This window comes from Mustela lutreola, chromosome 3 (genome assembly GCF_030435805.1).
Source record: "Mustela lutreola isolate mMusLut2 chromosome 3, mMusLut2.pri, whole genome shotgun sequence".
Lineage (NCBI taxonomy): Eukaryota > Metazoa > Chordata > Mammalia > Carnivora > Mustelidae > Mustela > Mustela lutreola.
In genome coordinates, this window is record NC_081292.1 from 137565646 (window position 1) to 137580461 (window position 14816).

The following is a 14816-nucleotide window of genomic DNA, read 5'->3' on the forward strand; positions in this document are numbered from 1 at the left end:
ATCAGCTTGCTGCAAAGGGAAAAATCAGTGAGGGAGAAAAAGGTTTTTTGCTGAATCACCAGCATTCTAACTTGGAAAGAAGACAGAACAAGCTGGGAGCTGAAAGGATGCATACTTTGCCGAGAAATGTTGTCTGCAACACTGGTATTGTCTTCGGATATATTATCGCTCACATCACTGATGTAAGACTCATCATCTGAAGCCTGAAAAAGGGAAGAACACAGAAAGGATCAGAATCCTTGTTCAGTCTTGAAAAGTTAGAAAACCAAATGATTAAAAGCAAAATGTTGCCCAAATAAGCAAAAGGTCGCAGGGGAAATGTACTTGGCATATGTACAAGGAACACTTGAGAAAGACTGAGCCATGAGCCAGAATGTAGCATGGCTTGAAAGCAGCCTTCGTCTCTGAGTAGCCCCTGCCTTAGTTGGGGTGGGGGCCTGGGGGAGGCCAGTAGTCAAAATATGTCAGCAAGAATGTTCAAAAAAGGAGGCCTTATATTCCCGCTAGGGAATCAGAAGGGACTGCCCAGAGGAAATAAAATTGGCACTGGGTGTTGGAGAGGTTTTTAGAAGGAAAAGAAGCACAGGAAGAAAGGAGAGTGTACAAAGGTGTGGAGAAACATGAGAGGAACGTTCCATTCCAGGAAGGCTCAGAAGTTGAGTGGCTGTGACAGAGGGTGAGGTGACCAGGAAGAGGGTCAGACTGTGAAGGTCTTTTCATGTCAACATAACAGGCTCCCATATAATCCCACCAGTTATTAAATGCAAGGGGATGACAGTCATATTTTTTTCAAGACAGAATTCCTCTTTTTATTTTTTAAATTTATTTTTTATTATTACCATATTTAGTTTTCAGGAAGATGCCTGGCGGCTTTTCTTTGGGAGCTCAGATGATAGGCTACTACATGGATGTGCGTAGGGAATACTGACGGGTTAAGATGGCCACAACAGGGGCGCCTGGGTGGCACAGTGGGTTAAAGCCTCTGCCTTCGGCCCAGGTCATGATTCCAGGGTCCTGGGATCGAGCCCCACATTGGGCTCTCTGCTCAGCAGGGAGCCTGCTTCCTCCTCTCTCTCTCTGCCTGCCTCTCTGCCTACTTGTGATCTTTGTCTGCCAAATAAATAAATAAAATCTTTAAAAAAAAAAAAAAAGATGGCCACAACAAGGGTCAGGAAGCAAAGCTGCTTTGAGAGCCACATTTGAAGATAATGGACAAAATTTGGCAGATTATTTGGGGGTGAGGGAGGAAGATCCCAGGACGAGAGAAATCAAGAATGAAACTACTCTCTCCAAGAGAACAACATGGAACGAAAATGAGAGCAAAATTTGCATGAAAATGAAATTAAGGGGTAACCTCTGTACTAAGGGGAGTTAGAAATAGATGAGACAAGAAAACAGAGCACAGTAGAGCCACTCAGAGAAATGGAAACCAACCTCTCTACTCTAGGCAAGAAAGCTGCTGACACTTATTTACTTTCTTCAAAGTGGAAATAATGTTACATTTTCCCCTGTACATATAATAAAACATTTTTACTGTAAAAAAATAAGAAATTATATGAGGGTAAACAGATTATAGAAAATTTAACCATAATTCTATCATCTAACAGAAACCACCTCTAACATTTGGTGGATATTACCGCCAATGTCAAAATGCCTATGCAAACACACTGGTCTATCTATATTTAGATACTGAACAAGGGGGTCAGTTTACATCTTGCTTTATAGTGTTCTCAATATATTTCCATGATCATAAATACAGCTCTCACCTTCATTTGGAATGGCAACGTAATTCATTATACAGGTACAACAAGAGGCATTTAGCCAGCATTTAAATGGTTTCCAACTTTTTATTATTATTGATAATACTGGGATGCACGTCCTTGTAAATATATTGCTGTGAATCTGTCTGGCAATTTCATTAATATTTATTCCTAGAAGTGAAATGGCTGGATCAAATGGGCCACATTTAGGCTATAGGCCCAGGTTGCCAAATTGTCCTCAAAGAGGATAGTAATTTTTTTTTTTTTTTTTTTTTTTAAAGAGGATAGTAATTTGTTCTCACCAGCACCATGTGAGAACATCCATCTCTCCACCCACTTAAACACTATGTATTATCAATCCTTTTTCAGTATCTATTTACCTAACACACATAAGAGATCTCTTTAAAAGTTTGCATTTCATCTTAGGTAAATTTGTTTTCTTTCTTTTTTTCAGTTCATCATCTAGGTTGCATTTGGCTATTCTGCAATTTATTTTTTAATGCTGTTTATGCCTCTTTTTTTCTTTTTGCCATGTGAGAGTTTTAAGTTTGTAGGTAATAAACACAATCAGTCCTTGCCTTTAAGGTTTCTGGATTTATTGTTGATGTTTTGAAAGTTAAAGTTGAGAAGAATTCCTATATTTAGGGAGAATAGTGATGGAGTTATTGCATACATAAGTAAATAATGGAGGTTTTGCTTTGCAGCCTGAGCAAGTCTATAAAGATGGCAAATTGAGAATAAAGTTTTTTTCTGATTCATGTTTTCCCTCTGCAACTGCTTCCCAGTTCCTACTGACTACAAAAGAGCCAATGGTGAAATCATCAGGCACATGGAAGCCACCGTCTTAAACTTGATAGGGAAAAAAAAAAAAAAAAAAGTAAATCAAACTCTTCTGCATGGTTTCTCTTAAAAAAGCTAATCATACCCAATTATGTTAGAGGAAACAAATGCCTGTTCAAACAAAATTCATGTTGCATGCCTGTGCACTGGTTTTAACATTTATTAAGAAAACATTCATGTTTACCCTACAAAAAGCTATAAATAGCCTCTTCCTCTTAAATTTCTAATCTATTAGAAATATATGATATATGTATTATAATATATGATAAAAATGTACTATATGATAAAAATTGTCCAATACCCATTTCATTCTAGAATGGATCATGCAGAATGTAAAACAATTCCCCAATGACAGTGGGCCCTGAGTCAGATCTATATTGACGTATGTGTGAGCAATAGCTAAGGCTTGGCTGTCTAGCTGTGGTCCATGCACATTATCCTGTATATAAAGTTAAAGCTCTGCAGTATTATAATAAAACAGTTAATATATATTCATTCCCCAACCCCTGCCCCGCCCCAGTCAGGAAGTCCTGGGGACAAATATTTCTCCTGAAGAGCTTAGGCATTCAAAAGAGTTCAGGGAATTTTTTTCTTTTTTTCCTAAATGCAACCAGGCATGCAGCCTTGTGGAAACAAGTTAATAGCAGAGGAAAGGAAATAGACCATTCTGGAAGCAAACCCAGCATTTTTTAAAGGAAGCAGAATATTCATTAAGAGAAGCGCATGGGTAGATATCACATAAAGAGGATTTTTCTCTCACTCGTGGAAAGCGTTAATGTAAGATAGCCCAGATGTTTCTCAGATTAACCATGTGTTAAAGTGCTATAAGCATTCCTTCATTCAGTTAGCAAATATTTGGCCTCTGGAAGGATCCAGAAGAATAGAAATTGCAAGAGGCTGCAGCTGGGAGCAGACATCAGATTATAAGGGTCTTTGCATGATGGCTAAGATAGTTATCTTAAGGACCCTGGGGAAACATGATCAGATTGGTACTTCAGAGAGATGAATCAGGCTGACCAGTGGAAAATTGATTAGAGGGGCAAGAAGGGAGGCAGGGAGACCAGTAATGGGAACTGGTCAGGTAATCCGGGGGGCAGATGATGGAGGACTGAGGTGGAGTAGTGCCAGGGAAGCTGGAGGAAGATGTATGGATTTCATAGTTTTTAGGTGAGTCATTACAGAACTTAGTGAGTGAATCAGTGTGGGTGGTGGGTCCTAGTAAGGCAGGTGCAGGGGAAGGCTAACAGCCAGGCATTTGATGTAAACACCTGGGCAAAGAGCAGTCAGGCATGCAACACGAGAAGTATGGGTAGGCTTCTCTTCACTTGGGTGTGTGTGTGTGGGGGGGGGTGTGGGTAGGCGCTTTGGTGATTAATCCATTTTGGGACATGCTGAATGAGAGGTTCTGTGGAGCTCCCAGGGGGCAATGTCTCCTAGGCGGCTCGTTATGTGGGACCTGAGCTGACTCTTGCTCTTTCTTCAGACCTGTTCTCTCTTTGAGCTTTAGATCTGAATACCCAAATACTGGCCAGATAACTCCGCTGAGAGGTCTGATCAACTTACAATACCTCCAGGTGAACACCTCCAACCCCCTGTCCTTCCCTCTGCTAGCAGGATCACTCCTCCACCAGAGCTGGTGCCAACATGCTGCCTGGACTTGAGGAATAACCCACTTAAGTCCCTTTCATTTCAATATCATCAGTGTCTGGTACAAGTGGCACCTGGCCGCTAGACAGTGTGCCACCAAGAACTTAAAAATAGGGGAATTTGGTGGCTTTCAGAGAGACAGCCATAAAGTCATCATCTGATGGGGTCAGAGCTCCAGAAACATGAAGCCAAATTTGACTGGAACCTGACTGAGAAGGACGAAGGACTGGTCAGCAATGGGAGGTCAGAGAAAGGAGAGTCAGAAAAGAATATGCTGGTAGCATGCCTTCAGCATGGTGGTCCCTGTGAGTACGACTGGCTCCCGGACACAAAGAGCCTGTCCACGTGGCACAGTATCCCTACAATGGAGATGAGAGCGGAGCTATGACATCCTGGCCCTCCTAGCCTTTAGTTCACTCAAGTCACTGTTCCTGCTCCCATTCCTTGCTCACCAAGCAACTGACTAGAGCTAGACTTTCCATGCAGGTGGGCCCTAGAGAAAGAGCTATGAATCAGCAAGCATAATTATTTTGCCCATCTGATAGCATCTGACCAATTACCATTATGAATAATTAAACTAGTACTCTGGCTTGTAACCGGGAGTCTCTGAATCGGCAAACAGGACTAGGGATCGGAGAGGCAGGTGCATGGCTTGGTGTAGTAACAGATTCAGTATCTCATACAAGAACATTATTTCGCCTCTCCCCCATTATCAAAGTGGTATGTGTTCATTATTTCTTTCTCCTCTCCACTTATTTTTGTTTCTAAAATCACTCATAATTTCAAACATCCAAAAACAATTACAACTAATTGTCAGGATGCTTCCTTCCAATCTACTTTCTATGCATATGGAAATAACATTCAGCAACTATTTCATTTCCTTTTTGTAAAAATGCAGTACTGATCTGCAACCTCAAATGACAAAATTTTTAATCAACTGTGTTGGAAAGAGTTTTGGCTGGTTCTTCCATGCTGAATGAAAGAAAGAAAGAAACAAAGGGAGGGAGGAAGGAAGGAAGAAAGAAAGCAGAAAATTCAAAGGATGCTTGACTAAATTTCTAAATTGCAGTGAAAGAATCCATTTCTGCAACCTGATCAAGGAAGATTCCCTGCTCCCAAGACCTAGCCAAGACTTATGAGCATGAAGAACATCTAAAAAGTCTTTATGGGTAAAAGATTCCAATTATATTATAAAATATATATACTATATATATTATAAAAATATATATATTATAAAATATATAAATAAGTTGGGGATATAAGGTACAGCATGGTAACTAGAATTAATAATACCGTATTGCATATTTGAAAGTTGCCATGAGAGTAGATCTTAAAAGAGAGTAGATCTTAAAAGTTCTTATTATAGCAAAAAAAAATTCTGTAATTATGTATGGTGATAAATGTTAATTAGGCTTTAGGGGTGACCAATTAAAAATATATACAAATATAAATTCTTATGTCATATACCTGAAACTAAAATAATGTTGTATGTAAATTATACCTCAATAAAAGACAACAAAAAAGTTTTTATGGTAGCCAGTGGTAACCCCCAAAAACCTTAATCACCCAACCATATATTCTAGACATCATCTTTCTAAAGGAGCTCAAATTCTTGTCTCTGGTAAAGATGCTTGTGTATGTGTGTGTGTGCACACGTACATGCGCATATATCCGTGCACTCACACACACATGCACACACATGGTGATTTTCAAATTCTTTCATCCTTTCTTTCTACATTTAACCAGTCTCCTCTGCCATCAACTATTTGGTTATCCTGAAATACAAATCGTACAACAGCATCCAAATGAATGCTAGATCCTTTCCTTTAATTCATCAAATTTATTAAGTAATAAGTTGACTCCCAGAAGTGTTCAGCACTCAATAAACGGGATATGTAACTACCAATATGTAACTACCAACTATCAATGTAGTTTGCAATGTTTTTGGCTTTCCTACAATTTGAGAACCTTACTGTGATGTTTAAAAAAAAAAAAACAAAGAAAAGAAAAAGGAAAAGCAAAAAAAATGTCCCCACAGCCTTACTTTCTTTCTTTTTTTTTTTTTAAAGATTTTATTTATTTATCAGAGAGAGAGGGGAGAGAGAGTGAGCACAGGCAGACAGAATGGCAGGCAGAGGCAGAGGGAGAAGCAGGCTCCCCGCTGAGCAAGGAGCCCGACGTGGGACTCGATCCCAGGACGCTGGGATCATGACCTGAGCCGAAGGCAGCTGCCTAACCAACTGAGCCACCCAGGCGTCCCAGCCTTACTTTCTTTAACACAAACTCCTCATCAGAAGCATTTAGGGTTGACACATCAAAAGAGCTTACCTCATTCTCTGATGAGCTCGCAGAGAGCAGCACCTCCTGGGCGTCAAAGAACTCGGAGACAGACTCTGACATGGAGAGGCGGCTCTCGTTGGCTACCTGCTGTGACAGGGGGAGACTAACATGGATTTGCTCACCAGCCTATAGAGGACAGAAACATTTGGGGTCATCGTTAGTCCCTTCAAAGAAAAGCTATTTGTTCAAATAAGACCATGACGTACTAGGCCAGACTTCTAGAGAAATTCATATCATATGTTAAGAGTGGTGACCACAAGTAATTTTCACCTGCACTCATGACCATGGCCTAAATTTCCTTCTAATATGTCTAAAGCATCCAAAAGGCGTGGCTGAAAAATGATGGTACTGTGACTTGACTTCAAATCAATGCTCAGTGGATATTCAGTGGAGGTTAATAGCTTGAACCCCTATGAAGACCCTGAATTGACTATGGAGACAGGTTCACTTTCATATTCTTAGATCCATCATTACTAGCCATATTCTAACCAGTATGCTACATCTCAAGACATATTTGTAGAAACCGCTAGAAATATGCTAAGAAAACACTCCATAAAACTAAATGTTTGAGACAGAATATATAAAAGTCATTTTCCAACTTGGTCATGAACTTTAACCAATGAGATAATATGACTCGAGTATTAAACCTACGGCAAACTATAATTTTTATTCAGTAAGTGATACATATATACACACAGTATGGTAGTACAAATAAACACCAGATTGCAAAGATTCAAACTAAGACTGCTAACGATTTCTGAATGATGCAGTTGTAGAAATCCTCTGGATTCTGAGCAGTGGAGCAAGCATGAGTGTCACCAGATACCGTGTGTTGTGTGAAGGTGAGCGGACGTAGGTTCGACCACTTAAGTCAAAAAGAAGCTTGTCTTGGGATGGCATTTCCTAAGCAATTAGATGCCAGGATGTTGGCCCCTGTGGATTTCTAGTAAAATGTACGGTTTTCTGTAAATATGGCCGTCACACGAGTAAAACTCTCACCTTGTTCCATGTATCATATCACTGTATATAAAACTCCAATATTACTGTTGAAAAGTTTAAATTCCCATGGTTATAAAACAGTAATTTTATAAAGGGTTATAGACAGAATTAGACACTAAGCCTGGCCCAAATACTGAATGTTCTCCTGTCCTTTGAGCATTACGTCAAAAATTCTCCTGAGCAATGGAGTGATCATCATAGCACCTACCTCAGAGGTCACTGGGAGTGTTGAATGTTGTCAGCACAATGCCCAGCACAGAGTAAGCTTTCACTTGACATGCGCTAGCTATTAATTCTCAACATCATTATTAGTGGCTGTAATTACATCACTAGTGTTACTTTAGTAAGGTTAGGTGATTTCTCCTAAGATAGGCTTTTTAAAATAAACCTTAAAAAAGCTATCATTTAGCACCTTCTCAGCTGAATATATTTTTCCCCCCACCATTTCATAGGCGGTCTGATGATAAGGAACATTTCCAATAAAGTCTGTGACAGACACGGAGAATTCACAAGCTGGAGTAGATATATAAACTAAATTATTCAGTAGCACTAGGTGAACACAGATAAAAGTACAAATAGAGACTGATCACAGGGAATAAATGATATTGAGCTCATGTACATCCTTCACTCCAAAGAACACCAAACTGTCAACAACACAGATATTTATGCAGAGAATCTTATTAACAGTGAAAGAACTGTATTAAAAAAAAAAACCCAAATATGTAGTTGATTTAGATGCTATAAAGTAAGTATTCTACATCCATTAAAAATGAGTCTTACCTCATCAGGGCTAGGAATAATATTTACACTGACAACCTGATCACAAATAATAGATTCTGAATGTATTCTGTTCAACCGACTTCTTAGCTCAGCATTCTGGTTGAGTGCCTTAAAATAACAAAAATTGCACATGTAATTTCAAGTTAATAAGCAAGCATAAAACAGAATAAGCACACAAATTCACAGCAGACAAGAGTCTATGATGTTCTTGGTTATAATTTTTGGAGTCAACACAGGCCAGATCCTACCCTTTAGAAGGAAATGAATGGCTCCGAATTAAGGTATTCATTTTTCATAAAATAAGAGCGCTACTTAGTAGGTTAGTGGGTTGAAAGAGTTCATGGATTTCATAAAAATGATTCATGGAATTTTCTCCCCCTTGGAGTCAGGCCCATTATTACATCCAAGCCCGGTCTACCACCACATATATATTATGTTTTACAGCCTGAGATAAAAACTGCTGATTCTTTTCATTTTGGGTTCTAGTTTCTAAAATTTGGGAGCTGTCTCCAAGCCAGGTAGAGACCTGAAAAATTATTTGGAAATGGAATGAACAATGAGCTGGCTTTAATTTATAGACTTATATTTTATTCCAGTGATAAAAGAGTTGTATTTTCAATTTCTAGGAGCACATGTACATGACGGTGCAGCAGAACTAATTCAAGTGCAGCCCAAAAGGTGTCTTCATTGAGCAGTGTAGACACGGACAAGGAACTAACTCCAAGTTTTCGGCATCATGATATCTGTATCAGTAAAACGCTACCTGGTATATAACAAGTTAGGGCATGTGGCAAGAAGAGAACAGCTTTATATAAGCTTTACTTCCTCCAGGTGCCCTGTGGACAAAGGTGCTTGCATCCCACGGCTGCATGGGAACATGTTCCCTAACGTTAGATAGATATAGCAAACTGGAATTACATCAAGGATCAAAAGACATGTGAGAACAAAGCCCCATAAGAAGCTGGACAATTCCTTTCCTTTGCATTAAAATCAGCAGTGAGAAAGAAGATGGAGGTGGATGCCTTACTGGGTGGAAGAAAAATGTCAGGGTTGACAAAGGCATCTCCCCCAGGAAGCAGACATACTGCTGTTCTTAAGATGCAGTGTATGGATGTAGTAATCCAATACACATATACAAATGTAACATAATAATTCTAACTCGTATCTATTGAAACAGTCAGGATAAACTACAAAGTGGCTAAACTCTACACTGGCATTGAGGAGTACATAGTCCTTGGGGCACAGAACGGCCTCTCCTCTCTCCCTCCAACATGGTTTCTGCTTTTTAAGGAGAAAATTGTTCACTCACAGCTTTTGGCATTTGTTTAAAATTCTTTATAACCAGCTTCTAAAATATGTGTAAAATGTAACACACCTGATCCGGTAGGTTGTCAGGTATTGAGGGATGAAAAGGGGAGAGAGATCTTATAGTTGCTATGTTTATGGATTGAAGGATATACGTGCCTAGCTCCTTGGGAAAACAGAGATGTTATTTAGATAAGCTTATTTAGATAAGCAGTGATTACCCTTATAGTAAACAAGGCATGTACTTTAAAGGAAGAATCCTAATATCTTTCCATTCTGCAAAAGTGCTCAGGATCATCTTTCCCAGAGCAAAATATCAAACACTTGGTAGGTGAAAAAACAAACGAACAAAAAACCAAACCACATTATCCCCCTCCTTTGTGGCCACTATACCTATGTGTATTTGTTTTTTCACCATTTCTTTGCCCATAAGTATGCTGAAAGTTGCCTTGTCTACTGAAATATCTGGAATCAGATATATTTCACATTTTACTATCTTTAAGGCGGGAGGCCTCTTGGGTGGGTCCTTAGAGGGCTTTAACTGCAGATTCACAGTCTTGATCTGAGAGTTTCAGATAACTTCAACGGAGGGCTTCTCCAAAGTGCCTGCGCTGTTTGTGGGCACTGAAACAGAGTTAACAAAACAACGCCACAAAAACTCAGTGGCGAGGAGAAATAACAGTTTTCCTCAGAGTAGGCGTTTTTAACACAGGCTTGCGTTTTGTAAAGAAACTTATAGTACTGTTTGCTCCAGATAACTTCAGTGAAATTCCCATTTCAGCTCTTATCTCAACCAATTGTCACGAAATGCAATTGTGTCTACGGGCGTGTGTGGCACACACCGTAACCTCTAGCCATACTAGCGATAGGAGATGAACTAAAAGTTCAAAAGGAAAATTTTAATAATAATACATATGCAGTGGTAGAAGAAGGTTGTCGTTCGATAGCCCCAAAAGCATGTATATAAGTACTCTTCCAAGTCTGGCAGCCCCAGCGGCAGAAGGCGGAAGCAGGCAGACAACCGAGCGTGCAACGGTCCATTTCTGCACATTTTCCCTGGGTAGCTCCTCCTTTTGCCTTGATCATACAGACTGTTTCTGACGTTTGTGACAGCCAAGTGCCACAAGCTTTGTGGTATCATGCTCTCAGGCAGTGAGCAGGACCACATTTATTATTTCCCCTCCCTGAAACACAACTATTTTCTTTGTAATGATATAATGGAAATCTTGGGAACATGGAGGAATATAGGTAGGTTCTGTGGAAGGACACTATTAGCAATAGTTAATACAGAAGAGCCCGGATGATGGCAGAAATGACATTCAGAACGTACCCAAGGATCATGAACAGTGGAGAAGCAAGGAAAAAGGAGGGGCGTCATCAGCTACTCACACCAGCCAAGGAGCAAGAAAAGCTAAGAAGATGTGTCAGTAATGACATTGCTCTATGAGCAGCAGATGGGACCAAAGACCTAACAGGGAGGGAGCGCCACAGGAATTCTTGTGCTTGAATTCGTCACCAGGCAGATTCTAGGCTTATTCTCATTACTTGTTTGAGCTAGTGAGCTTGGACTCAGCACAAAACTCTCCACAAAGTGTGCTCAATTTCTCCATAGCTCATGTCCTTCAGACACATTCAAGTTTAATATATCCAAGAGACAAACCACACCTTCTCAATCTATAAAAGAAGTTACCATCTTGAGATCCTGAGTCAGAATAAATTGTCCAAATCCCCACCATCTTGGCTATTAACTACCACTATCCACCCTGGCAGATGGTGGGTGAAGATAACCTTGGACTGGGTGAGACTTGGACAGATACATTTTACTTGAACGGAACTGTGTGTTCTGGGAAGGAAACGTGGAAGCCTGAGGGCTGGGGAAGGATAGGAGACATATGGCAAGAGAGAATTATCAGAGACTTAAGACCTTTGGAGAAAAGCAAAACTGATTCAAAAGGATCAAGAAAATCACTACGGCAGCTGTGAAAGCTAGAGTGATCAAGAACCAAATCCTGGGAATCACTTAAAAATCACCTTCTTTTTTTAAATTTTAAAATAAGTACATACTACTACAGTATATATGCAAAATGCAAAAAGTAAAAAATATTTAAAAAATTCATAACTTACTATCGTATCAACCAATTGTTGGTATCTTGGTATATTTTTCTCTAGCCTTTTCCTATACATTTCCCACATCATTTAATGGGTGCATACTGGACATCTGTGTCTGCCACTTATTCTTTGTGTATAAACATTTATTTTATGTTGCAAACTTTGCACAAATATGACTTTGCATTTTTGCATAGCAAGTGATTATCTTCTATAATTGGACACTTCATGCTATTACTGATTTTTCCTAGAATAAATAATGCTGCCATGAATGTTTGTATGCATAGTGGATTTCTACATTCAGCATTACTTTCTCACACTAGAAATATCAGTCATGGGCTAAAGGGTCAAAGATAAGATCTTCTTAAGGCTTTAAGACATATGGCCAAATTATGTCCAAAATGACATCAATTTCAACTTACTGGATAGCTAGAAAGAGATGTAAATAATTCCGTGAAGAATATCTTCATCACAACCAATTTTGCCATGTTTCAGGGAATTCAAAATCAGGAATACTCTTGGAAGTTTTATCCCGATAAATACCCCAGAATATTTATTTTGTGTATGTGAAATGTTGTAGACAGAAAGGATGGTAAATACTACGACTGGGATTTTAATTATGGTACTATGTGCCTTAAGCTGATTTTTTAACTTACATTTCCATATACTGTATTTCATTGATTCTAAATGAACATCTCCTCCTCCATTCAACATCTCTGAAGCACCATCAATTTCACTGAGTGCAGTCTGCTTTCTTTTTCACTAAGCCACATAATGATGGTACATCTAACTATCGATGGCATGTTGATTTAATGAAATATGGTAATTCTACCAGAAGTCAAGGGACACATTCTGCTGCTCACATTTATATGAACCCCAAACCCACTACATTTAGCTTAAGCTATGCATAGATTCTGGGGCCAGAGACCAAACTAGTAACAGTGTCAGAGGGTAATGTATTAAAGACAGACTCAAGTCAAGTCTTTTATTATTATAGTAACCTGGGGTACTGAAGCTACCTTAGTCTTATCAGATACTATTTGATCGTGCGGTTCAGGATACTACATTAACGAGGATGTGAAATTGTAGCTGTGAGATAAAATAATTTATAAAGGGATCAAGAGCATATACAATGCCCTGTCTTACAGGTTCGAATCTAACATCTATGCTACCTCTCAGATGTAGAAGTTGCCTCTAAAGTTTCATGGAGATAAAATAACAGAATTATGTATGTCTTTGTATACACATAGATCGGGGAAGAAATATCACTTTAGAAGAGGAATTCATTATACTGCAGTCTTGTAAATTATTGCATGCCCAAGGCAGGTAACAATTATTCTGAGCAGGTAGTAAAGAATGCTAATTTCACGTATTTTATATGCTCTGTGTCAGAGCATATGGACAGACACAAGAACGTGAACATGGCCGTAATGCTGTGATGACACACAATAGGAAGCACTGAATTCTCTAGTGAATAGGATACAACAGACTGTCTTTAGAGTACCAAGTTATTTTTACATTTTTTGAGGGTAAAATTGAAGTTTCTGGTTTAAAAAAAAATACACATGACAGCCAAAAAAACCCCACCACAAAACAACAAGAAAAACTCATAACAACTGAACAAAAATCTATTGAAGCTCTAAGTTTAGAGGTAAATAAATTACGTTTTGACATGACAGGGAAATACTTAATCTCTAAAATATAAAGCTGAGATAACTTTGCTTTATTTTATTTTTATTATGTTAGCATCAGGTCCTTCCTTGGAAACTGCTGCTGTCTACTCAGGCCCCATTCAAAGCTCAGTTCCTTCTGATCTGTGGCTCTGCTCTGAGGTCAGGAAACTCCCATTCTTCTGAACCTCCAGAACCCCAGAAATCTGCATCACCCACATGCTTCTCTGAATGGACCAGAGCATGGTCCGTCTAACTGTTTCCTTCGTAAATACTGCTCATCTCACTAATCAGATCATAAGCTTCCTGGGGACACGGTCAGGGTTACTTTTGTCTTGGTGTTTCAAACGTTGTACTACACCTAATATACAGTCAGTTGAATAAAATGCAATGAATAAATGAATGAACAAATGAATCACTTTTAAAAATTCTTCTTTACCATCATTTCTAATCTGGTGGCACAAACCAGATCTCTACTTCTTCTCTGTCTTAGCGAACAAACAAATAAAAGCAAGCAAGCAAGAAACAAATACAATTTTAAAACCGTAACAAAACTAAAAGGCAATCCATGGAATAGGAGAAGATAATTGCAAATGACATATCTGATAAAGGCTTAGTATCCAAAATATATAAAGAACTGATACAACTCAACACCCCCCAAACCAACAATCAAATTAAAAATGGGCAGAAGACATGAACATACATTTCTCCAAAGAAAACATACAGCTGGCTGACAAACACGTGAAAAGATGCTTATCATCACTTATCATCAGGTAAATGCAAATCAAAACCACAATGAACTATCACCTTCTACCTGTCAGAATGGCTAAAATAAAAAACGCAAGAAACAATAGGTGTTGGTGAGGACAGGGAGGAAAAGGAATCCTCTTGCACTGTTGGTGGGAATGCAAACTGGTATAGCTACTACGGAAAACAGTATGGGGCTTCCTCAAAAGTTAAAAATAGAAGTACCATATGATTCAGCAATCTCACTACTGGGTATTTACTGCCCCCCCCCAAAGAAACATTAATTCAAAGGGATACATGCACCCCTATGTTTACTGCAGCATTATTTACAAATGCCAAGATATGGAAGCAGCCCAAGTGTCCATTATTTGATGAATAAAGAAGATGTGGTATACATATACATACGCACAACAGAATATTACTCAGCCATAAAAAGTAATGAAATCTTGCCATTTGCAACAACGTGGATGGAGCTAGAGTATAATGCTTAGCAAAATCAGTCAATCAGAGAAAGACAAATAGCATATGATTTCACTCATATATGGAATTTTAAAAACAAAACAGGGATGCCTGGGGGCTCAGTCGGTTAAGCAGCTTCCTTTGGCTCAGGTCACGATTCCAG

General features: G+C 39.0%; 1 protein-coding gene across 12 annotated transcripts in view; it reads right to left on the minus strand.

Annotated features, from left to right (window-relative positions):
• The window catches only part of OSBPL6 (oxysterol binding protein like 6), a 204355-nt gene that overhangs the window by 16909 nt on the left and 172630 nt on the right, over positions 1–14816 (minus strand). For 9 of the 12 annotated variants that reach the window (XM_059166931.1, XM_059166939.1, XM_059166938.1 and 6 more), the window contains 3 exons: positions 8367–8474; positions 6576–6713; positions 116–203 (listed from right to left, as the gene is read on the minus strand). In XM_059166931.1, the coding sequence (XP_059022914.1) occupies positions 116–203; positions 6576–6713; positions 8367–8474 (334 nt within the window). The remainder of the gene's footprint in view (positions 1–115; positions 204–6575; positions 6714–8366; positions 8475–14816) is intronic. The other 3 variants (XM_059166941.1, XM_059166940.1, XM_059166936.1) reach the window with 1 other exon arrangement.